Raw genomic sequence first — 24,315 nt, forward strand, 5'->3', positions numbered from 1 at the left:
AACACATTATATGCCATTTCTCATTAAGCCGGACTTATCTCCTTTGTATCTTTGTGTGCAAATGAACCCTGTCAAAAACAGTTGAAAGGAGATGGAATACTGTGTATGTGTGTGTGTGTTCATGTCCTTATGTGGGTGAAAGGCTGAGGTGAAGTTTATCTGGAACAAGGGAGAAAATAGGGAAGGCAAGAAGCCAGCTTAGAAGAGAGTCGAAAAATGAGGGGATTGATTAAGAGGAACGCTATTCGTTATCTAACCAACCGAAAATACATGATCTGTCATTATTTCTACCAAACTGTGACCATAGTTGGGGTTTTCTCAATACGGACTAGAAACATAATGTATGCAGAGGTCAAAAGTTTACATACACGCATAGTGGACATGAATGTCATAGCAATATTAAATTAATTGTTTATAGTTTTTTAGGGTTTTCAGAAATCAACACAGAGTCAAACATATATATACACCCACTAAGATCATTCACTCAGTGGTGCTGAAAGTTAGGGATCATGATGGACTGCAGCTGGTAGCTTCTCTTTGTCCTAATAAACAGGGTCTTTTTGACAGCACTTGTTGGATTGACCAACTCACAGTTCAAACAATTGCTCATTATTCATTTATTGGGAGGTGTGGCCACTTTGGAAGATCTGCAAAAAGGCCCCAAATTGTCACCCAAGTCCTGGCCTCAATTCCATTGAACCTACTGTACGCAGACTGTGCTTAAAAATTGCATCCGTGCCATGAAACCCATCCAACACAACATCTGGCCAAGCTGCAACTTCAGGAACAAGAACATTTAACCAGATATTAAATGTACTGTAAGTGACCCTGTGTTGATTTCAATGTCAGACATTCCGACTAAAAACTCTTCAAAGAAATCCCTGAAAGCTCAATACAGCCATAGCATTTATGTCCCAGCTGAGCGTATGGGGAGTGTAAGTTCAGACTGTATCTGTGCGTATATGTGTGTGTACTGCATGAGTAGGTGTGTGTTGGAATTATTGCGTGCTTGTGTGTCTGCTTAATGTGCTTCGTCCTCCTCTCCTAGGCATGGTATACCATGAGGATCTGCCAAAGCTGGGGGAAAAGGAGAATTTGAAGGGGAGGAAGCAGAGCAAGGCTGTGGAGAGCTTTACTTGGAACATCACTGTGCTAAAGGTGGGAAACGTGGCATGGTGTCTTTCTTCTCCAGTGGTCTCACACTCTCCTAAACTACTTCAGAAACATAGTTCTCGGGCTTGTCAGCATTTGTTTAGATCTCTTTAGAGAGTACTGGACTGGACTTATCAGTGCTCTGCCCTCAAATGTGTCAGACATCCCTAAAATCCTTCTTTTGCCTTTTGTCAGAAAGCATTTGTGGACAAGCTTCTTCATGCAGATTTCTCAACATTCTGTGCATTCAGTGTTGTCTCTCTCTTTTGTTAGGGTCAGTGTGACCTCCTCCGTACTGCTAAAGTGGACTCTCTGGACGCCCTGAGGCAGCTGGTGTTGGCTTGTGAGGCCTGTGGCCTGACTGTGACCTCTGACCTCCAGTACACACCGCATAGCCTGACCACCAGACGGGGCAGTAGCCATGGCAATGGACGCATCTGAGTTCCCTTCCTGGCAACACTGGGGTCGCTGAGAGAGTATTGAAGATGTACAGAGAGGATGGATGGATAGATGGATAGATGGAAGGAACGACTAAACGACTGAAAGTCTGGGATCTTTTCATTAGTGCAATAGATGAGATCTTCTCTCATCTTCAGCTAAGCTGAAGTGTGACTGGCTAATGGGCTTAGACTACAAGCCTGGGAATGTATAGATCTGGACTTAAGTACTGGTTGATATTCCAGAAGGGCGATTAAAGAAAACTGCTCAATAACAAAATTCCTCAAATGTTCTCACAGTTTCTGAGAAGAGTCTAATACGTAACATTCCTGCAACACTGATGAATGGAGTGGAGAATTCAGCTCATATTAAAGTTGGGAGCTGTGCTTTATCGCCAGGGCTTTACCAGTTTCATAGAGCAAGCTCCTGAAACATCTTGGTTTTAGTAACATCAGCCGTTACTTTCATGATCATGTGTCCAAACCAAAGCGAGAGGTCCGTATTAGACCAGCTTACATGGCCCAGATGTTCCATTTTAAGATGCTCAATCTGCTGCCACCTCAGGGCTTCACCTCCTGAGCTGTCGTTCACAGTTTGACTGACAGGCGGTGCCCTCTAGGAGGTAACGCAGACCGACGCATCTGTCTGCTTCCAGTGATATTCTCAGATGGCCTGGTCCATCACATCTAGTCTCGTCCACCCTGTGGCCTAGCTCGGCTAGAACTTCTCAAACATTCCCATGCTTCACAGTGGATTAGGATACATCTCTTATCCTGATACGTACCTGAGGGGACGTAACAGGAGCTGCTTCTTGTCTCATTAAAGTTACAGAGCGGACATGAGTTCCCAATGTTAGTGCATCAACCGAGCCCTTTGATCAAGCCCTTTATAGTGACCCGTGGCCACCATGACTTAGTCCGCCGACTGGCCAGTATCACGACTCCACAAAGCCTACAGTCCACAAAGAAGCAGTGGAGATTAGAAGAAGAATGGAAAGATTTTCTGACCTGTGGCTTTGCTTTGGCATGACCGTGATGAAGGATGGTAAAGCTCTGCGCTTTTGAGAATAGACCTGTGAATAACATCTCCGAAATTCTGCAGCAAGCACAGAATAAACATCTAAAACCCGATAATAGCTGAAGAACACTGGAGCATTAACCAATGCCGTGGATAACGTTGGGGTTTACGTGGTTTAACACTTATTAACAGTGTTGTGATATCGAGAAGGGAAACTTTGTGCAGTATTTTATCAACACACAAAAAGACTGTATTTTCATGTTAGAATTTTGCTTTATAGTCTATGGCAACACAGTGATATTAAATATATGTTAAAATAAAACATATATAGAATTATTTTCTTTTTTATATGATTGACATGTAGGTGCGTCAGTAAGTATGTATGTGAACACCCCTACCAATAGCTAGGTAGCTAGGTGTTGTAGGTCGGTATGCACATTGATTATAAGGGAGAAAATCATATTTTGAATGTGAAGATTTTTTTTTTGCTGCCTGAAGGATTTGATTGTTGCTTTGAAGAGGACTCGCGATTGTTCATCTGTAGTTTCTCAACATGTCTCAAAGAGAAGAGCAACCATTCATAGACCAAAGGGGCATTGCATGAATGTGTTTAAAAAAAATCAAAAGTGACCGAACTTTGATTAGTCTGATTTTTATGGGCTTCTACAGCCTATTTGCCTTTCCTCGCTCCAGTCGACTTGCCTTTCTATACTTCTATACATTTTCTTCTGTTTTCTCTTACTCTACACTCATCTCACTTCCTTACATCTCTTCCTTCCCTTACCTTCCTTTCCTTACCTGGGTGAGATCAACAGTGGTGCACATTGCCAAAGCGTTTCCTTTAATACACCTCTTGTATACACCTATTTTTCTCCCTTTCTCTGAGCAAGGGATCTGTTCTGGCTAAATATGGAGAGGATCCATTAATGTGATGTGCTTGTATATGTGAGCGTGTTTTCTTGTGTACGTCACCTTCAGCAAATGTACTCAGAGCTAAACGTGTGTCTTAACAGTAGTTATGTATTGAAGAAACCTCACCAGACCCCTTATGAATAGTACTGTTCACTACAATTTACAAATCAGCTGTTTACCGAGAGTTGAGCCCTGAGGCATCCCTTCGTGGCCTGTATGCGTGACCTGGCAAAGATGCCTGTCCTGTGCAGGATCTGCTTACCTGTAAACGGTCCCATGGCTGAATAATGAATGCCCAGCCAAAGTATTAGCTTTCTGTTTCAGTTTACAGAAGGCTCTTACCTCAACACCAAATCAACATAGGTCAGGAGGCCAGTAACGTAATAGCCACAGATCCATGATCATGTCCGTCCGTTGTGGTTTGACTGAACTGACACTTTTAAATGAAATGAAATTTAATTTAAAAATAAAAAATAATTGCAGGAACCCCTGGTCAAACTCCCTGCTGCTCTGAATAGTTAGGTGAGTAGAAAATGAACTGATCTTCAAAGGTACAAAGTTAAATATTACATATTTTTAACAACCTTTTAACTTTTAAAGCAAGATTAATGTATAACTCCAATAAGTACCAATGTCTCAGATAAGGTCTCTTAGCTCATTAGGGCTATGGCTTGTTCACAGTCATTGTTGGGAAAGGCCAGTTGATGCATATTTCAGAGCTTTATAAATATTCCAAAGACTCCTTAAATCTTATCCTAACAATCGAAACTCATTCGCTCCTCTAAGTAGCTGCCTGGCGGTTTACAAAAATAAAATAACCAATGCCCACAAAACGTTAGGTTAGCCATTTCCATGGTGGAGGTCAAGTTGAGGTCTGGATAACCAAGAAAAGTCTTGCATGTAGGACTGCTACATAGACAAACCCCCTCTTCAATAAGAGTGCTGGAGTGGTGGTGCACTGTTTTACTGTGCAGGGATATCTGTACAAATCTGACCGTCATGGAAGGGTCATCAGAATAAAACCTTTCCTGCTTCCTCACCACAAAATTAAAGGAACATCTAAACAAGCCTGGTGTGTTTTGGGAACATGTCCTGTGGACTGATTAAGTTAAAATAGAACTTTTTGACTACAACCAGAAAAAAGGGAGCAAAATGTAATGAAAAGAACACCTCTCCAACTGTTAAACATGGGGGTGGCTTGATCATGCTTTGGGGTTGTGTTGCAGCCAGTGGCATGGGAAACATTTCTCTGGTGGAGGGATACATGGATTTAAGTAAATAACAGCAAACTCTAGAATCCAACATCACACAGTTTGTCTATAGCTACACAGGTCATTTTGTACTCACTTAGCTATTCACAGTAACTGATCATTTGAGGTGCCCCAAGTTTTGGATGCCACTTTATTTATAAAAAAGACGGTTAAAAATGACCCAATGCTAAATGAAAGGTGCAGTGCTTAAATTTGAATTAAATAGATGGGTGTGCTGCTTACTGGGTTACTTATGGAATTCATTAGGGGATATTTATCATGGGTATATTGATGCTATGAAAGTGGTTAAAAGCTTTAAATGAGGTGAAGTCATGTCCACTCTTCGGGCTTTCGTAGAATTAAAGTGTGTTCCGTTACTGTGAGGCATTCATTAGTACTGTAAATGAAGTACTTCAGTACCAGAGTCTGCAAATGCCCTGAGTAGCTGATCTCCAGCTTATTCTCTGGAAGCAGGAGTGGTCCATTTACATGTAAATGAGCTCGGAAAACGTACTGTATCATTTCATTTGAAATTTGCGCTCCAGACTAGCCAGATGACCCCTGCAGTATTAAGTCAAGAAGGTGCTTCGGCTTTCCACTGCTTATGTACCTGAGTGACTTCTCTAAAGGCGGAGCAGTAGTGCATTCTATGGTGAATAGCTTTCCTGTTTTCCCTCTGTGTGACTACTGTCTTCTGCACTTGCCGTGCTTCTGTCGTGTCTGCCTTTCCTCTGACCTTTAACAACAAGACTCTGGTTGTTTTGTCTAACTGTTATCATTAGTTGTCCTTGTGTAAACAACGTATTTATTAAAGGTGACAAGCGTGTTTCAAACAAATAAACTTTAAAGCGACCTTGCTTTTATTTTGAAAAGCCAGTTTGTATGAGAAAAGATTAACATGTGTAATGTAACACAGACGTGTCCAGACTAAATAAATAAAACTATCTTTTACTGACTATCCCACTGCTTCTCTGATCTTTGTCTTTTAAGTCTAATTAGTCTACTTTTTGATGTTTTTGCCATCTGACCTTAATGTGCAGGCTTCACCCCCCCCCCCTCCCCCCGTCCCATGTATTATAATTCTGTGTGCTGTTATAAAGAGTTCCGTGGTCACCCACTAGGTGGCAATGTTTTAATAATACTGGTAAATACACTTGAGGCTGCAGATGTGAATGCAGTGTATTAATAGGTACAGCATATAAATATAAAGCTATGGAAATACACTTTGCACAGATGCAGATGATACATTTTGCTTATATAAAACTATTCGCTTGAGGTTTCGGACTGTAGGATTCCTGACCACAGAGCACTGTAGCATTGCTGGGATCGAAACAGATGATCTTGATATAAAAATGAATTTTAACTGTACTGTACTGTACTGTGAGGGTGAGGAGCAATAGCCAGTCTGATCTAATCCAACAGAAGAGCTACTGTAGCACAAACTGCAGAAAAGATGCTGGCTATGTCTTGTTGTCTTGACTCTGCTTCAAAGGATAAGAGCTGTTTTGATGACATAAGGGCGGTACACAACATTAGAAATATTAGAATGTAATATAAATATATATATACATATTCCAGTGCCATTGCATAGAGAGATATCTACTACATGTAGAAATATCTCTTATATTGCCTCTTGCTCACATCTCCAGGCACTGGATGATAGCTGATATTGTTATTAACAAAAGCTCCTCTGGATGGAGACATTGCCATAGGATTGTTCTGCAGCATGAGCAAGAACCTAAAGCACAATGCTGGAAGTCAAATGACTTTCATAAGAGAATAGAAATGATTATCATTTTTCACCTCATTGTTTATTATTGTTTTTACAGTTTAGCAGTTTGAGAAGAATTGATTACCCATATTAATATATATGCTTGTGTCTTGCAATTCCACAACTATTCTACATACAGTAAGTCAGTAAGCCGCCCACCAACCCCCCCCTTCTCTCGGTGACACTCGCTCATGAGCTTGTGTGGAGTCGTCCGTCTCCCAGGGCCTAATGGAACAGATGTGAGGAGATGGGACACTGTGGTAACTACACAGGTGACATGACAGGAAGTCACATCCTAATGTAGGCAACATCTGGCCGCTGCTGGCATGTGTCAGAGCCCGCCGTCGTGATGATGTCGCCCGGGGCCACGCGACTTGCAGGGCGCCTGCAGGGGTCCCTCAGGGCCTGGAGAGTAAGCAGAGAGGGGCCACAATTCTTCCTCCCCGGTCTGTCATTTCCCTACTTATGAGACATGTTTAGTCTTCAAGGAGCTGCACCGTAAAAGTGGACATGGCAAGGTCTCCAAAGTCTGCTGCTGCTGTTTATATTTGAAGAAAATGTCTTGTGAGAAATTGTTTGAGCACCCTTTCTGATTTGGTGAGTGAGATTTTGCCCTTTTCAACAACACAGACACGTAGTGACACATCTGGTGAAGACGGAGGGAAACTTTTAGAAAGACCCGGATGCACAGTTAATTGTTTGGTTATTCAACATTTCTAAAACGATTTACAGAGATAACAGAGATAACAATCTTTCCCTGATGTGGCCGATATACCTTCAGAAGATTGCCTTTACATCTAGCATTTCCTGGAACTTTAGAGGACCATGAAACCGGATACTCTCATAACAATAAATCATCTCAAATATTTAATCAAGAGCTGCTTTCTAATTGTATTTATTCTACTTAATGACTGGAGTTGTAATTCAGCAAGTTTTAGATTTTATGTAACTTGCCATCAAGAATTTGAGTACTTGCCCTCAGCGCCTGAGGTTGTAGGTTCAAACCGTACTCCAGTCTCCAGTCTGTGTTTTTTTGTGTTTTCCCCATGTCCATGTGGGTTTCCTCCCACCTCCGAAATACACATGGTAGGTGATTTATTCGGCCATGCTAAATTGCCCAATAGATGTGAATGGGTCTATGTGGTACCCTGCAATGGACTGCTATCCTGTCTGGGGTGGGGGTTGGGGGGTGTTCCTGCCTTTGTCTATTCATTCAACTCAACTCAACTCAACCCAATTCAACCCAATTCAACCCAATGCAACCCAATTCAACTCGACTCAACCCAATTCAACTCAACTCAATTCAATTCAATTCAATTCAATTCAATTCAATTCAACTCAACTCAACTCAACTCAACTCAACTCAACCCAATTCAACTCAACCCAATTCAACCCAATTCAACTCAACTCAACCCAGTTCAACTCAATTCAACTCAACTCAACTCAACTTTGTTGTCATTGTACTAATACAGGGTTGTACAGTACAACCAAACACAGTTAGGCCAAGTCTCCGGTGCAGAAGAGGTAAGCACATGGTCAACAGACAAAACACAGTACAAAAAAATACAAATATTTGCAAATGCAAATGTGTGCATGAGGGCTGGGTAATTAAGGTCCAATCTAAAAGTTACTACACTAACAGTACAATGGAATAAATATGTAGAGCAGCAATGCGTCGTGTGTGTAAATGAGGAGTAAAGCAGGGACTGCATGCTGAGGTAGACCAGTCTGGTATAATAGCAGCATCACATATGTAAACAAGGTGTACAGTGCAGTAATGAGTGTAGTTTGTATAGTGTAAAGTATGTATGTTGCTTCCAGGTAAGCCTTTGACCCACGTTGACCCTGACCAGGAAGAAGCAGATAAGAAGATGAATGAATGAATGAATGAATGAACGAATGAATATTTATCTTAACACTATATAATATTAGAATAAACATTTCAAAAGCACAAACAAATGAAATAAAACTAGGTATCACTATGTGCTGTTCTTAAAAATATTGCATGCAGTTAGAAGATGGTTTCTGTGAACTCAAGCCACTGTATGGATTTGTTCAGATCCACCAGCAGCTCTCCTGATTTACTGTAATAACTGTAAACACTGAGAGCTTTGGAGCATTTAAACACACAATATCAGAATCCATATAATGAATAAATCATAAATGCACTTGTATGTATAAATGTTTCTTAAGTAACCACATGCTTATGAGATGAGTAGTTTTCTCACTCTTTGCAGAGTACTGTACATGTACTTGTATGTTGCTCTGCTGGAGCAGCTTCACCAGCATGGAGCTAACTGACATGACCTTAATAAAAAATTAAGGAGTGTGTTTAAGTGTGGTATTAATGCTTTTCTGCCTGTAAAATCATAACGACAAAAGTCTGTTATTGTGTGCAAGACTTTGAAAAGTCCACCTTCTATGAAACCAGCGGGTCGATGGGCTAATGCTAGGAACATTGAAGTGTCTTAAACAAAGCAGTTATTTTGTCTCTCACGCAGGAAAAAGCGTCATCGCCGATGCGAGCAGTCAGTGGGGCCTACGTGAGCAGGGCCATTAGCAGCTGGAGCCCCCCCCTCGTGCTTGGTTAGCCTTAGCAGGCATGTTGGGAAGACGCTTAGCCGCGACGCTAGCCCGGCGCACTTCCGCCTAAATAGGGCCTGTTAATTTTAGCCCGCCGTGCTGCTCCACTCCGGAGAGAGCCACTTTGGCTTTAATTACAGTCTTACTCGAGCAGCAATTTTACCGTGATTGAGGAGGAGAGGAGGGGAAAGAAAGAAGCGAGAAAAGATCACCTCTTAAAAGTGTCTAAATTGCATCTTATTTTCCCCTCTTTTTAAGCACAACAAAAGGCATGTCGACAATAGCGCGGCGTGTTTCCTCCTCGGTAACAGTGCGTGGTGACCCATTAGCAGCGCCATTAGCTGGGCGCTATTAAAAGTGGCACAGGAGGACTGATGAGCTGTGATTGAAAAGTTTGTCAGGGAAACTTTTTGTGCTTCTACTTTACTTCCCCACATATCCACAAGTTTACTTTGTGCTCTATGAATGCCCATATATGAACAATATTAACACAATATATATATACGATATTTTTCAGGAACATGCTTCCTTACAATTTAGTTCCTAGACAGTCAATTTGCAAGTGTTAAATCAAGTGTTAAACATTTTTTGTGCTAAATCAACACAATGAACACTTACACTAATAGTGTTGATTTAACACTGGCAAATATACTGTGTCATGTTTACTGATTTAGAGTATTCCAGAGCTTAGGCATGTTCAAACGTCCAAAAACTAGCATGGGTTACTTTACATGACTCCATATAGCTACCCTTAGAAAATCACTGTCCTCATGCTCTGGTAAAAGCCAAATGTTACACACTGATCAGTCATAACATTGACACCACCTGCCTAATACTGAGTAAGTGTCCCTTCAGCCACCACAACAATCTGGCCATTCGAGGCATAGACCTCTGAAGGCGTCCTATAACTTAGCCTTAGGTGCCCATGTCCCTGCCACAGATTCACTGGTTGTCCTTTTTTGGACCACTGCATACTTGGAAAGTACTGACCACTGCATACCAGAAAAAACAGAGATGCTCTGATTCAGTCGTCCAACCATCACAGTTTGACTCAGAACATTATTCTGGCCCATTTCTATCCTGCTTTTAACACAACACCTTCAACAAGAACTGACAGTTCACTTGCTGCCTACTATATCTACCACTTGACAGATGCCACTCATGCTAAAACCTGTGAACAGTTGCTGATCTTTTCACCAAGCCAAAAAAAACAACCCAAAAACATCTGCAAATCTCCAAAAAAGGTGAATTCCTGGCTTGTTCTGGCTTGTAAAAGCTGATTATCTTAAACCAGTGTTGAAATATCTCCTCATTAATAATGTTTTTGGTTGCACATCGATCATCACCAACAGCTGGTCTAAAAAGGATGCTCCTTACTGGGCTATAGGCCTACCTTCTTCGGTTGCTGTTGATCAAGTGTACCTGCTCTGAACCTTCTATTGTCCTCTCAAGACAAAATTTCAAAATGTTCACCATTGCAGGAAGACCAGATGACAAAGATCAGGATCATGTGTAATCGCATAGGATCACCAGCGTTCAACTAAGTATATGGTACAGTGGAGACAACCGACTGCTCTGAACCTAATCCGTCTCCAGTCTAGAAGTCGATCGCTGATTGAGAGCCTGAGGGTTGCCGCCTTTGGAGTGCAGCAGGGGCCTCTAGGAAGTCTCTAAATGAGGAAGAAGGCTCTAAATGAAGAAAGCAGTTCCTCTATGGTTCTCTGTGTCAATCTTAAATCACTTCCCATTGTTTAAGCATAAGGTAGAGTTGGGGAGAGAGTTGTTTGGGAGAGGGAGCGTAATTGTCTCACTGTATCAATGCTGGCGAGAGTTAGCCCCCTCCTCTGGCCCTAAGGATTGAACGCTACCTCCTACTGATGAGAGGATACCTCTGCAATCAGACTCCACACCAAGAACTATTGTATCATAATCACTCCAATTCACACACTTCAGCTTTTACATGGCGAGATTCATTATCCTCCATCTCACCAACCATTTAGACAGGCTTCCTTTTTTTTTTACCCCCTAATTTGGGTGCTGCATTACTTCTTGGAGTTCTCTGTTATCGTGTAGCTGTACTTGCTTGTTCTCACATCCAGACTCCTCCTCTTTTTCCTTTTTGCTTTCTGTACGGATCAGTATTGCTCAGCTCGGCTCTGCTCAGCTCTGTTCTGATCTCTTCTCCTTTCTTCTCTTCTCTTGTGGCCTTACCGTCATTCTGCTGCTCTTCAAGCACCATGGTTGCTTCCGCCAGTCCCCCCAAACATCGCTTGCTGTGCTAAACACGAGGGCCTAGACATTAGCACACAATGTCTTCCTGCTTTTTTTTTTTTTACTTTTTTATCTTTGCTCATTATGATGACTCTTCTTTGCATCTCTCTTTTTCTCCCCTGTGCTCTCTCCATCTCTCTCTCTCTCTCTTTCTCTCTCTCTCGTACCGTGGAGCCAGGCAGGAGTTGTTAATGGCCTGCGTTGCTTTAATTGGTTTCTAACCGTTTATGAGCGAGGATCCAACTGTGAGCTTAATGAACAGGTACGACTGGGTAATTACTGCAATCTTAGCCCCCCTACACACACGCACACACATATACGCACACGCAGTTGTCATACACACTGGCCTGGACCACACAAAGCCTAAAAGGAGCCCAGGCCCTGCAGGAGTCTGCAGAAGCTGAAGGAGGAGGCCGGAGGGAGAGGGAGAAACTGCAGAGGAAAACAAAGGGGACTGAAGAGAGAGATTTAACTGTAATAACTGGCTATTATTGGTCATTTAGTGTGGGAGCGGCATGCGGAGTGCAAGGGTGTGTTTACGGCAGAGATAAAACACGTACGTCTTCACAGGAGGCTTTAGGTTTATCAAGGTTTATCAAAGAGAGAAACAACAGACACTTCCTTTGCGATTTATCTTCGCAGTAACTAATGTTTTCTTTGGCAAAGTTTCCTTGGTTGTGCACTGTAAAAAGTTTGAACAATATAACTATATAAAATATTGAAATAAGCATTAAATATCTAAGCTACATTTTAGTTAAGCAATGTATTATAGAATGAATGACTTGAAATGAAGCACTAAGATGGCATGGAGTAGCATTTATATCAGTTGTTTTTATGTGGGACTTGCAAATGGCAAATGACAGCCATGCAAGTTCATTAATCAAATCACATTGATTTGCACAGCTTTACATGAATCCAGCAATAAGACAAAAGAACAACAACACATAAAACATTAAAGGCACCAGGAGCAAGAAAAGTCCCTCAAAGCTGGAGGGGGAAACCTTGGGACGAAGCACAGCTCACAAGGGGGACCCATCCTCCTATGGTCAGAACTACTTAGAAATTGATTGTTATGCTCAGATGTACTAATAGTATTGATGGTAATAAAAAGTATTGATGATGGTCAATAATAATAATAATAATAATAATAATAATAATGATAATAATAATAAAAATACTAAAACCACCACCACCACCAACAACAACATTAATATTAATATTAATATTAATATTAATATTAATATTAATAATAAAATACTAAAACCAACAACAACAATAATAATAATATTAATAAGAATAAGAATAAGAATAACAGCAGTTAGAGTCAAAGTGAACTTCAGTGTAATGAATGGTAGGCCACCAGTCCCAGGCAGGTAACTAATCACTATTACAATTTTTTTTATACACATTTTAAGAAAACAAATGCAAGCGCTATACAGTCCCTGTCTATAGCCCTTTCAAAGTTAATAAATGCTAGCTTAATTGACTTAGTTAACTGATCTTATCATTTATTTATCATGTATCATACTTGTCATTTATCATTAGATATCATAATAAAATAAATGTGAGCAAATAAGTTAGCCCAGATAAAATAGTTCACCAGAGAGCAGCTTGTCTGGACCAGGCGAGCTCACTAAGCTACTCATACTAAAAGCCAAAAATAGTCCTTGGACAAGACTCTTAATGCTGCAATCATTAGAATCACAGCTTAGAAACTGTCTTTTTTTTTCATTTTTGCCATTTTGCTGATGCTCTTATTCTCTTATAATGACGTATATATGGAGTTAAGTTACACAAACTTAACTCCATATATACGTCATTATAAGAGAATAAGAGCATCAGCAAAATGGCAAAAATGAAAAAAAAAGACAGTTTCTAAGCTGTGACTGGTTAAAAGCCATGACAACTTACAACCGCTTTGCACCACTGAAATAGCAACCCGCTATCACAGTCAGAGCACACCTGGCTCTTTAAGGGGATGGCAAGTGACACGCTGATTGGTTTATTACTGCACGTTACGCCCAAAACACACCCATGATTAATTAAGAAACTTAATACAAGACTTTAGCTCGTTTTGAGCTGTGCAAGGTGTACTTTTCCCATCGTTACGATAGCAAAGAGACACTGACATGCAGTGTGTGGTTGACGGCTCGACAAAAGATCGCTAAAATAGGGCCCTGAGTGCTTAAGGCAGGAGCAAACATTATTTTTATGCTCATAAAATATAGAGAATGAGCAAGCAAATATTATTAAAACTAAATGTAGATGTATTTAAATTAATTCAATTTTATTGATCAGTGTGCAAGTTGCTTGAACGGACAAGTCGTCCTGGTCTACCTCTATTGAGCAAAAGTCCTGCTTGAAACAGAACTTTTGCTCCAAGTTACACTCCAGTCTGATAAGAGCATCTTGTCATTCATTCTTTATCCCTCCATTCCATTTGATCTCCCCTCTTTCTGTCTCTCTCCATCTGCTGGTTCTTGTCTTTCCTGAGGCGATGAGAGGATTTCTGTTCCCTCGAAGCTGTAGGTGGAGGTCTGAGATGACACATATTCTCTAACACTCTAGGGGTGGGTGATAGCACAGTGCAGAAGAGAGTTATCACAGTATATTACATAATGCTAAGTTCAACAGCACTGTAATTTACTGTGTTTCATACGAACAAAGAATCCATCCGTGAACGAGAAACAGGCAGAGTGGATGATAGATCAACAGCAGGTACAACAGCATGGGTCAAAGTAATGCTCTTGTGAGGGCGGTAAAAAAGTACAACACAGTGGAGGCAGTAAAGAAGAAAGGGGTGGAAAGAGAAAGAGAGGAAAAGAAGCCAAAGAATTTGGGTTAAAAAGCAGGGCCTGCCTGGAGACATGGCGGAGCCCACCGCTTGTATACATATTTTTGCCATTTGTTTAAACATATGCCAATTTCTGAAAAATGGAGGCAACCACACAAGCAGACCGAGACAAGCAGGGAGAGAGAGAGAGAGAGAGAGAGAGAGAGAGGGGGAGAAAGAGTGACACAGGGTGTGTGTGAATGAATGAGACAGAGTGAGAGAGAGAGAGAGGGAGAGAGAGAGGGAGAGAGAGTGAGAGTGGCAGCCCTTTTGCCAGATGCCCTCTGCTAAATGAGTGTGGATCCTTGGAGGGACTTTGGGCATTCCGCCCTTCCCCGCTCCCCCAGGACGCAATCACTCTGTGCCACTGTGTGTGTGCACATATATGTATGTGTGTGTGTGTGTGTGTTTATTTTTACACATTTTCAGTATAAAAATGTCCTGACTTTGTAGGAAATCCAGAAAAAAAGAACAAAATCAACCAATAGGACAAACAAAATAGTCTTTATTAGAGAAAATTCTTATTGGGTAACCAAGGTTTGGGTTTAGACTTACCTTAATATACACCCTTATATATAAGGTTGCACATCCATGGCTATGTGACCCATTTTTTTTAGACTCAATAGCTAATTAAGTACCATGAAAAATTTTTAACAATTTGAATTTTTTTAAGCATATCATAATTCATCAACGGCTGCAAAGCAGGTGATAAGAAGTGTTTCCAAGTGTTTCTGTCTTGCAGTTTCTACAGTGAGGAATGTTTAAGGAAACTATGGAGGTCAAGATGAGATCTGAAAGAAGGAAAAAAAACTATTTGAGAGAACTGCTTGTATGCTGTTAGGACAGGCAAATTAGAACCACTTATGACTGCCAAGAAACTCCATGAAACTGTACCGAAATCAAGATGGCAGTGCACTATTCCCAACAAGATCTTATAAAATTTTCAACTGAAGCGCTCTTAAGGAAATCTGTAGCATTTGCAAAATATTTTCCACATATTTCATGATTCACAAGGAGCTCCTAACCACTAGTGGTGCTGTTTAGCCAAAAACACATAACATAGCCTTGTATTTGACGAAGAATTGAGAAAACAGTGTCACTACAGCTACATTCATGCTGCTTTTCACCATTGTAGAGCTTCTAAATAAGGAATGGATGACAATCCTGCAGAAATTGTAAGAGTATAACATTCTAATATGGTTCTATTCTTCTTAGATTAAGTTTAGCCTACATTTAGGTTAGGTTTAGGTGTAGTAGGGTATGTTTACGTATAGGTTGAGGTGTAGGTTAGGTTTAAACTATGTTTAGGTTGGAATTAGGTTTAGGTGTAGTAGATTAAGTTTCGGTTTAGGTTGAGAAGTAGGTTAGGTTAAGTTTAAACTATGTTTAAGTTGGAATTAGGTCTAGGTGTGAAAAATGAAATTTCACTGGTTTCTTTGTAACATTGTCTATTCAGATCTCAAATGTAAAAACTAGACCAACCTGCTAATGTTCATGGAAGAGTCATAAGAATGATTCTTTAACAGAACATGTAGACAATCCAGATGGTTTTGGAGTCAGAATAAGACTACTTGGCCACAATCAGCAAAGGCATGGAAGGTATGAGGTTTGCAACTGCCTTTCATGAAAAGAACACCTTGCTAACTGTAAAGGATGGGAGTGGATCTGTCATGCTTTGAGGTTGTGTTAGTGCCAGTGGCTTTACCGAACACCAGCAAATCCTTGATTTGGAATGACACTCACAGTCCTCTGATGTAAACGTCATGGAAAATGAATGAAAAGGCCTTAAAAAAGCTGTATATGCAAGCTGACCCAAGAATGTCTCCGAACTAGAGGCCTTATTCAAAGAAGAGTGGGAAAAAACAACTCCAAGAACTGAAGGACTTGTAAGCTGTAATATCTGGATGTAATATATTGGTTGTTACTAAATCTTGAGTACTTTAGAGTGCTTAAACATTTGTTTAGGTGATTGTAGTTTTTGTGTTATGAAAACTGCAATTAAAATAAACACAATTTTATTTGATTTATTTTAACATTTTTTTATTTAAAATGTTATTTGGTGCCCAAACTTTTGCATAAGACTGTACTTAATGCATATGGGGCACATGTCCTTATTTTTCCCTATAGAAATCTACAAAATACATATACCGAACATAGGTCTTATAGGTCTTACATATAATAAATACACATGGAGCATCCAGTATTATTATTACATATTTGTACCCACATATACATTTATGACATGCATATATATGACATCTCATACTGACATTGTATAAAACAAGCTTGCGTTTCTGGGAGTGAGAGAGCAAGAGAGAGAAAGAAAGAGAGAGAGAGAAAGAGCGAAAGAGAGAGCAGCAGAGTGAGTGGAAGGCCTTCTGCTTTCTGCGAGCCTGTATTTGACACGGGCAGGCAGCTGGTTAATTCATTAAACCAGAGCTCTAATATAAACAGCCATTCATTTCACCCTCTGACAGTGCGCCGTCTGGACAATGTGAAGCGCCCAAATATAACTGCCGAACTTGTGTGTTTGCGTGTGTGTGTATGTGGAGTGTGTGTGTGTGTGCTTGTTTATATGTGTGTGCGTGTGTGTGCACGGATGTCTTACATAAGGGAAATATGAATGTTTGTGTGTGTATGATTTCGCCGAGAGAGCCTTGGCCTAAATCAGCGCGTGAGAGGCTAGCCAGTGCCTTTCACTCTAAACACAGAAGGCTTTAAGAGAAGCAGGAGTAGGCTTGGCTAATTGAGAGGGCTTACTGCATGCCTATGGCATTTCTCGGAGCAATTAGAAAAAGTGAAAGAGCATTACAATATCCCCCCTCAGAGTAAAGGTAAATGCTCCATGTGATGCTATGAAACAGATATGTGTCTAATAAGGGTGGAGAGTAGATAGCATGTAGAAAGTATTTAACTCTGGTTAAACCCTGTACATAGGCCTACACATCACCCTTTTAACTGCATTAAAAACTTACAAAAAAAAGTTTTACACGCCCTAAAATAGAACCATGTGGGACGCCACTAAATGTGCTAAACTGTTATTGAATAGTTCATGGTAGTTTCTGCATTAATAACAGGATTAATGACAGCGTAATAAATTTAGGGTTCAAAAGGTTACTATGCTACACACCATAGACAGGCCCTATTAGTGCTCATAATTTAAATGTAATGTTTATGGGTGGTAAAATTATTTTCAGATTAGTATGTGATATGGTGTGAAGGGTACTGTAGATGTACTGTAGAAGTGCAGTTTGGTGTTTTCAGGTTATTGAGAAAACAAGTAGAGCTTTGGTGTTGGTTCTATACACCATTAAACCTTAATGAAGGTTGTTGATGGAAATTTGAAGGACTTTCCAATAAGAATTCAAATAAGAGCTCTCTCTTTTACACACACACATACATACTCGCACACACACACACACACACACACACAAAATACACATGCACAGACTTGTACAGAAAGTGAGTGACAGCTGCCTCCTGCTGTTTCCCGCTGTGGAAAATTGTTCAGATCAGTCTTTCCCAACCGAGTCTTTAGATCCATGTCTCCATTATGCGCAGAGGTGAATACAGAGACATAACAAAAGAGAGAGAGAGGGAGTGAGACAGACAGAGATAGAGAGAGGGAGAAATAGTGAAGATAAGGCACAGTGACTGAGGAAAGCTCATAGATAAGTAATGGAGGGAGGTAACTGAAAGAGCGAAAGACTGTAATGTAGGAAAGAAGCAGATTTTCTGTTCAAAGTGAACCAGTAGTGTCACGCACTCATTCTGCTTTCTCAGTGATGGGTGGTTAAGGATGATTTGCTCGTTAGGAATGGATCATATTTTTATGAAGGCCTCTGGATGGGAGGCCCTGGGGGACAGTTAGAAAATACTTAAGTACAAGTACACATATACCAGTTAGAAAATACTTAAGTACAAGTACACACATACCAGTTAAAAATACTTAAGTACAAGTACACACATTCCAGTTAGAAAACACTTAAGTACAACTACACACATACCAGTTAAAAATACTTAAGTACAAGTACACACATGCCAGTTAGAAAATACTTAAGTACAAGTACACACATTCCAGTTAGAAAATACTTAAGTACAAGTACACACATACCAGTTAAAAATACTTAAGTACAAGTACACACATGCCAGTTAGAAAATACTTAAGTACAAGTACACACATACCAGTTAAAAATACTTAAGTACAAGTATACATATACCAGGTAGAAATACTTAACTACAAGTACACATATCCCAGTTAGAAATACTTAAGTACAAGTACACATATCCCAGTTAGAAATACTTAAGTACAAGTACACACATGCCAGTTAGAAAATACTTAAGTACAAGTACACATATACCAGTTAAAATACTTAAGTACAAGTACACATATACCAATTACAAATACTTAAGTACAAGTACACATATTTCAGTTAAAAATACTTAAGTACAAGTACACACATGCCAGTTAAAAATACTTAAATACAAGTACACATATACCAGTTAGTAAAGATTTGAGTACAGATAATCTAGAGATCTGTTTAAGTACAATAATAAACTTCTTGTACTTCGTTATTTGCCACCTCAGGTTGTCCTCATGTGCTGTGTTAGCACCATATCTAGCTAAAGCGGTAAAAGGCACCCCAACTGGGTTGTGGAGCAGTGGAAATTTGTTTTTTGGAGTGATGGAGGTCCATCCAACACTTTTGGAATGAGCTGGAGCTGGGATTTGTCATCAGTCCCTGGTTTCAAATATTGCCATGATAATTGCCATGATAATAAATGATAAATAAAAATAATAAATAAAAAAGTACAGTAATAAACTTCTTGTACTTCGTTACTTGCCACCTCTGGATGTCCTCCTGTGCTGTGTTAGCATTTCACCATTTACACCTAGATAAAAATAAGAGCTTGCACAAGAATCTTGCACAAGCATCTACCAAAGAGTTTGCACACATATCTACAACCAAATCAACAAGCGAATCAACTAACACAACTAACACTAAAAGAAGTCAAGGAATCCTAATGGATAGACGAATTTGAGTTTAACTTCACCTCTTCGTTCCGTGATTTTATGAGGAGACAAATGTCCCAATATGAGTCCTTTGTCCATACCTTAAAGAGTGTGTGAGGTGAAACTCTTATTTACTGTTTTCTCCGTTATTCTGGACATGTAAGTCTGCATTTATGCTTTTAGCCCACCCTCACCCCTCACTAATGAGTGATTACATTCAGTACATTCAGTTTCACTCTTGAACATTACATTACAGAACAGAACCCCTCATCACATTTACTCACCAGCTTTCACTGTTGCCTTACTGTCAGAGTGTGGAGGTTAGGGCTCAGGGCAGTGGTGGTTGTCGACCATAATGCACCTGCATATACAAAGCCAATGCTAAACTAACAATATCCTATCACCAACATACAGACATACTGACCTTTTTAGATACCACCAATACGTTTTTTGTTTTTAGTCTCACTTAAATTCCACTGGCTAATTTTCTTTTTTAAATAATCATAACAGGCTCACCTACCTTTCTGCACTGCTGTATTTGTGGGGCTTTTAATTATTTTAAATAAGCATAAATACATCACACACACGTGATTGTGTGTAGTTTTGTGGAAGGCTGAGGGGCTTACTGTTCTATTTATGCAGAAGGTTTTTCTTGATCTCTGGATTGAATATTACGTTAAAGCTATGATCAGTGATGTTGAAATCAAAAGAGTGTATGAAAATACATTTCTGGTTAGAGCCCATGTATTACATTAAATTTAAAGATATTTTTGATTAGAATGGAAGTATATACACTGTATTCTTCTCTCATGGGGAGACACACACAAAACCAACACAAATACAATTAGCATGTTACAGAAGAAAGTCATACAGAATGTACATAAATCAGAATATATATATATATATATATATATATATATATATATACACACACATAGAGTGTCTCACTTCTTTGATTTGTGCTTTCAAATTTCAGGATGTAGTTTACAATACACTATACACAGCAATAAAAATGACTTCCTAATTACATTAAGAAGCTGTCTGAAATCACAGGAAACCAATATGAACAGGTGCATTTAAAAGAAATAGGATAAGGACATAGGAAATATGACAAATCTAAAAAGTATATCTGTAAAAGCATCTGTAAAAGATGGCAAACAGAGGTATGATCAGAACAATTTTTTAAAATCTCTTTTATTGTTGTTTCTGTTTTTGTTTTATCCACCTACTAGTTTTTGTTTTGGCCACCTATTAGAATTAGGTACATAGAAATTAGTTAAATTTGTTAAAAACATATAAAAAAAGCAAAAAAGCTTCAGCTTGCACCTTTTTGGCCAATGTTTTCACACTTTGTAAAACTAGAGACACAGTTAGGTGCATGAGTGGTGACAAAACTTGATGAAAATAAAGACTGTACCAGGCATTGCACTGATATCATACACATGATGTTATTTTGGAGCTACAAAGTGATTGTACTGTTATAATTAGTGTAAATGACAGGACATTATTTGAATCTATAACATCTCAGAGGGTTAACTATATGTCCAAAAGTGTCCAGCCACCCGCTGCTGATACAGCCACTTAATTGTGCACAGCTTGTCTAATCACTAGAGAAAAGCATTGCTAATAGAATGGATTGTGCTGCAGCACCATGTTCAGCTACAGTGGTGAAAAGCACCCCAACATTGGGTTGTGGAGCAGTGGAACTGTGTTTTTTTGGAGTGATGGAGGTCCATCCAATACTTTTGGAATGCTGGAGGTGGGATTTCACATCATTCCCTGATTTCACATATTGCTCTTGTGGCTGAATGTCATTAAATCCTCACCAATGTTCATATATCAAGTTTACAGTCTTTCCATGCATTTAGCAATTTAAGTTATGCTTTGTATAAACAGTTTGCATGTAAAAACAAATGCTCAGATGCTGTTGTAGAAATAAGCAACAGGCTTATTGAAGGATGCAGATTTTTCTGGTGGGCTCAAAGAAAAAATAAGATAAGATAAAAAAATAAAATAAGATAAGATCCGCTATTATTACCTGGTTTACGTCACCGTGACAGCTCACAGGTGCTGCATAGCATAGTATAGACTAGCATAGCATAGCATAGGTTTTAACAGTGTAATGAGAACATTGTAAATATTTTTGGTAGAATTTTACATTTTTTTCAGGTTAGTGTTGCTGTCCTCTCTGTGTCCTCTCAGTGCAATGAGTAGTTAGCTAGCTGGGTTAGCTTTAAGTGTACCAATTCGAATTCAGCTTTCTGAAGTCTTACAGCAATTAAAGATATATTCAGCTAGGGAGTGGTATAGTTCTAATGTGTTCCTTTGTGATGTTGGAGGTGGAGCCAAATCTGAACGGTGGTGTTGTCCATGTTTCCAGACTTAGGCAACCCACAAAATACTTACTGGGTAGCAATGTCCCTAACAATGAATTAGGATCAGGAGATCAGGTTTGTGCTTTTAAAGTCAGATCCACTTCCAATGTTTGATTTTGATGTAGCAGAGCACCCAATAGAGATTCTCAGCTTCATTTTGAGATTTTTAGCTTCATTTTATTAGTTAAAACAAAACGCTTTTTTGTTTTGTTCACTGATACAAGGACACAAATTCACAGTTTAGAGTAGGTTTGGAAGAAGAGTGGCAGGTGGCAGAGTAGAACAGAAAGTTAGGGTATAATTTCAGTTTACTTCGCCTTAGTTAATCTGCATGGATTAAAAACTCTTCCATAAAAAGAGTTTTTTTTTGGTCTGTTTTCTGTTTTTGAAATGCACACACGCTAGAAAAGCACAAAACACAGCTCATTCAGTCTTACACATGAGTAATCAACAAACAGCTACAGCGATCAGGTCAATGCATGTACCACTATATGAGGAGCTGAGTGGTCAGGAAGTTCAGTCACACTGGAAAGTATGATAAAAGTTACTACCAGACTAAATAAATAAGTTTGGTAAGGTCCGAACACAAAGATTTGGATTGTATCGGACAACAGTCAGTGTTAGGGTGCTCGGATTGTATCGGGGGGAGTGGCAAAATACCCAAATTAAACTAAATATGTCCTCTTCTGAAACAATTACATTTGAGGGACAATATCCCTCACTAAAATGGCCAGAAAGAGCATAGTAGCAGGATTAGTTGAACGTGGGGAACATAAAAACCATTTCTGACTTTACTACACTTCTCCACTTCACTCACCTTCTTGGTTTTATTGGACTATTTGCTCTAAGATGGTTTTGAGTTGAGAATTTTGGGAACTAACTGGCAAAAACACAAGCCTCCTGGAAATTTGAGCTGAATACATTCATTAGAAGGGTTGTCCACAAACATTTGGACATATTTTGGGCCCTATTTTAGCGATCTTTTGGCGAGTCGTCAACCGCACACCGCATAGCTTGACGTAGGACGTGTCAGTGTGTCTTTGCTATCGAAACTAATTCTCTTAATCAATCATGGGTGTGTTTTGGGCGTAATGTGCAGTAATAAGCCAATCAGCGTGTCACTTGCTATTCCCTTAAGAGCCAGGTGCGATCTGACTTTGGCGGATTGCTATTTCAGTGGTGTAAAGCGGGGGTGTATGAGTGTTGGGCACACGCCTGTGTTGACAAGTCACTGCCAAGATAGCAATATGCCTGAAATGTACCTGTAGCATTGCTATTTAAACAATGCAGGTAGAAGGCCTGAAAATAGACTGTTGGCGGGGTGTAAGATAGCAATGAGCATCACGACACACTTTGTGCAGGGTGTAGGATAGGGCCCATAGTGTATGTGTGTGTAATCATTAAGTGTTGTATGTGTGTATTGTTGCCTACTGTTATTATTGAATGATTATGTGTTAATGTAGGGGAAAACAGGGCACAGCTTAGCATGGGGTAGGTCCAAGTAGAATGTGCTTTTGGATGTGCATTTTGTCAGCCTTCCCACATCCATGAGAAAGTGCATGATGACAGCACTGTTTGAATCTTCACAGTCACCTCTGTCCAGCCCTTCTCCACACACTGCAGAGTGTGTGTGTGACCACAGACGGTGCGGTCAGGCAGAGACGGGGCGTCTGGTGGCTGAGGAGCGCTGGCCTGCGCGGTCAGCCGGCTAAACACTGGCTTCTCTCCGCCCTGTTATTACCCCCTCCACCATCCTCCCTCACTCTCTCTTCTCCTCTCTTGATCCCTCCATCCATTCTGTCTCTCCATCCCACTCTCCATTCCATGCTCCATCCCTCTCTCCAGCTCCCCAGCCCTGCATTCCTGTGACAAAATAAGCGCCGGATTGAACAAACACAACACCAGCAATTAATGGTTGCAGTCAACAGTCAGCGTATGGAGAGCAGAGCAGAGCAGAGCAGAGCAGAGCAGAGCAGAGAGACCGGCGTCTTGAACCTCCTCCTCTTCCATCCCTCACTTCTGCTCTTTTCTCTCACTCTCTTTTTCAGAGGTCTGTTTTCTCCAGCTGTCCGTGGCAGGGCTGACACATACATCTACACAATATGGATATAAGTATTGGGACACCTGCTTATTTATTGTTTCTTCCAGAATCAAAAGGGTTTATCCTGCCATTGTTGTAATTGAATAGTTCTCTCTACTGTCCAAGCAACACTTTCTACTAGAATGTGAAGCAATACTGTGAGGATTTGATTGCATACAGTGACAATAGCGGTAGTGAGGCGAGGATCTTGGATGATCACCACCCCACATCATTCCTAACTTCTCAACTCATCTCAAAAGTACCGAATGGACCACCACTATCATTCCAGAGAACACAGTTCCACTGCTCCACAGTGCTAATAGGTTCATGTGTATCTGCTCCACAGAGTCCTATTTTATTGGCAATGCTTTTCTACAGGGACTTGACAAGCTGTGTGTATGCATTTGCATGTCTGTGTCAGCAATGGGTCCAACTTAAAGCAGCTGAATGCATTCATTAGAAGAGGTGTCCACAAACATTTGGACATTTTGTGTATGTGTGTGTAAAATTATTAAGGGTATTAAGTGTATGTTTGTATGTGTGTATTGTTACCTACCGTAATTACTGAATGATTATGTGTTATTGTGGAGGAGAAAAGGGCACATCTTGGGGTAGTTAA

General features: G+C 40.1%; 1 protein-coding gene across 2 annotated transcripts in view; it reads left to right on the forward strand.

The window, feature by feature from the left end:
* plcl1 (phospholipase C like 1) overlaps nt 1-5,719 on the forward strand; it is a 102,647-nt gene extending 96,928 nt beyond the window's left edge. For both annotated transcript variants that reach the window (XM_072686341.1, XM_072686342.1), the window contains exons 7-8: nt 1,049-1,158; nt 1,426-5,719. In XM_072686341.1, the coding sequence (XP_072542442.1) occupies nt 1,049-1,158; nt 1,426-1,593 (278 nt within the window). In that variant the 3' untranslated portion in view covers nt 1,594-5,719. The remainder of the gene's footprint in view (nt 1-1,048; nt 1,159-1,425) is intronic.
* Nucleotides 5,720-24,315: the final 18,596 nt, after the last annotated feature.

Source organism: Salminus brasiliensis, chromosome 8, assembly GCF_030463535.1.
Source record: "Salminus brasiliensis chromosome 8, fSalBra1.hap2, whole genome shotgun sequence".
Classification (NCBI taxonomy): domain Eukaryota; kingdom Metazoa; phylum Chordata; class Actinopteri; order Characiformes; family Bryconidae; genus Salminus; species Salminus brasiliensis.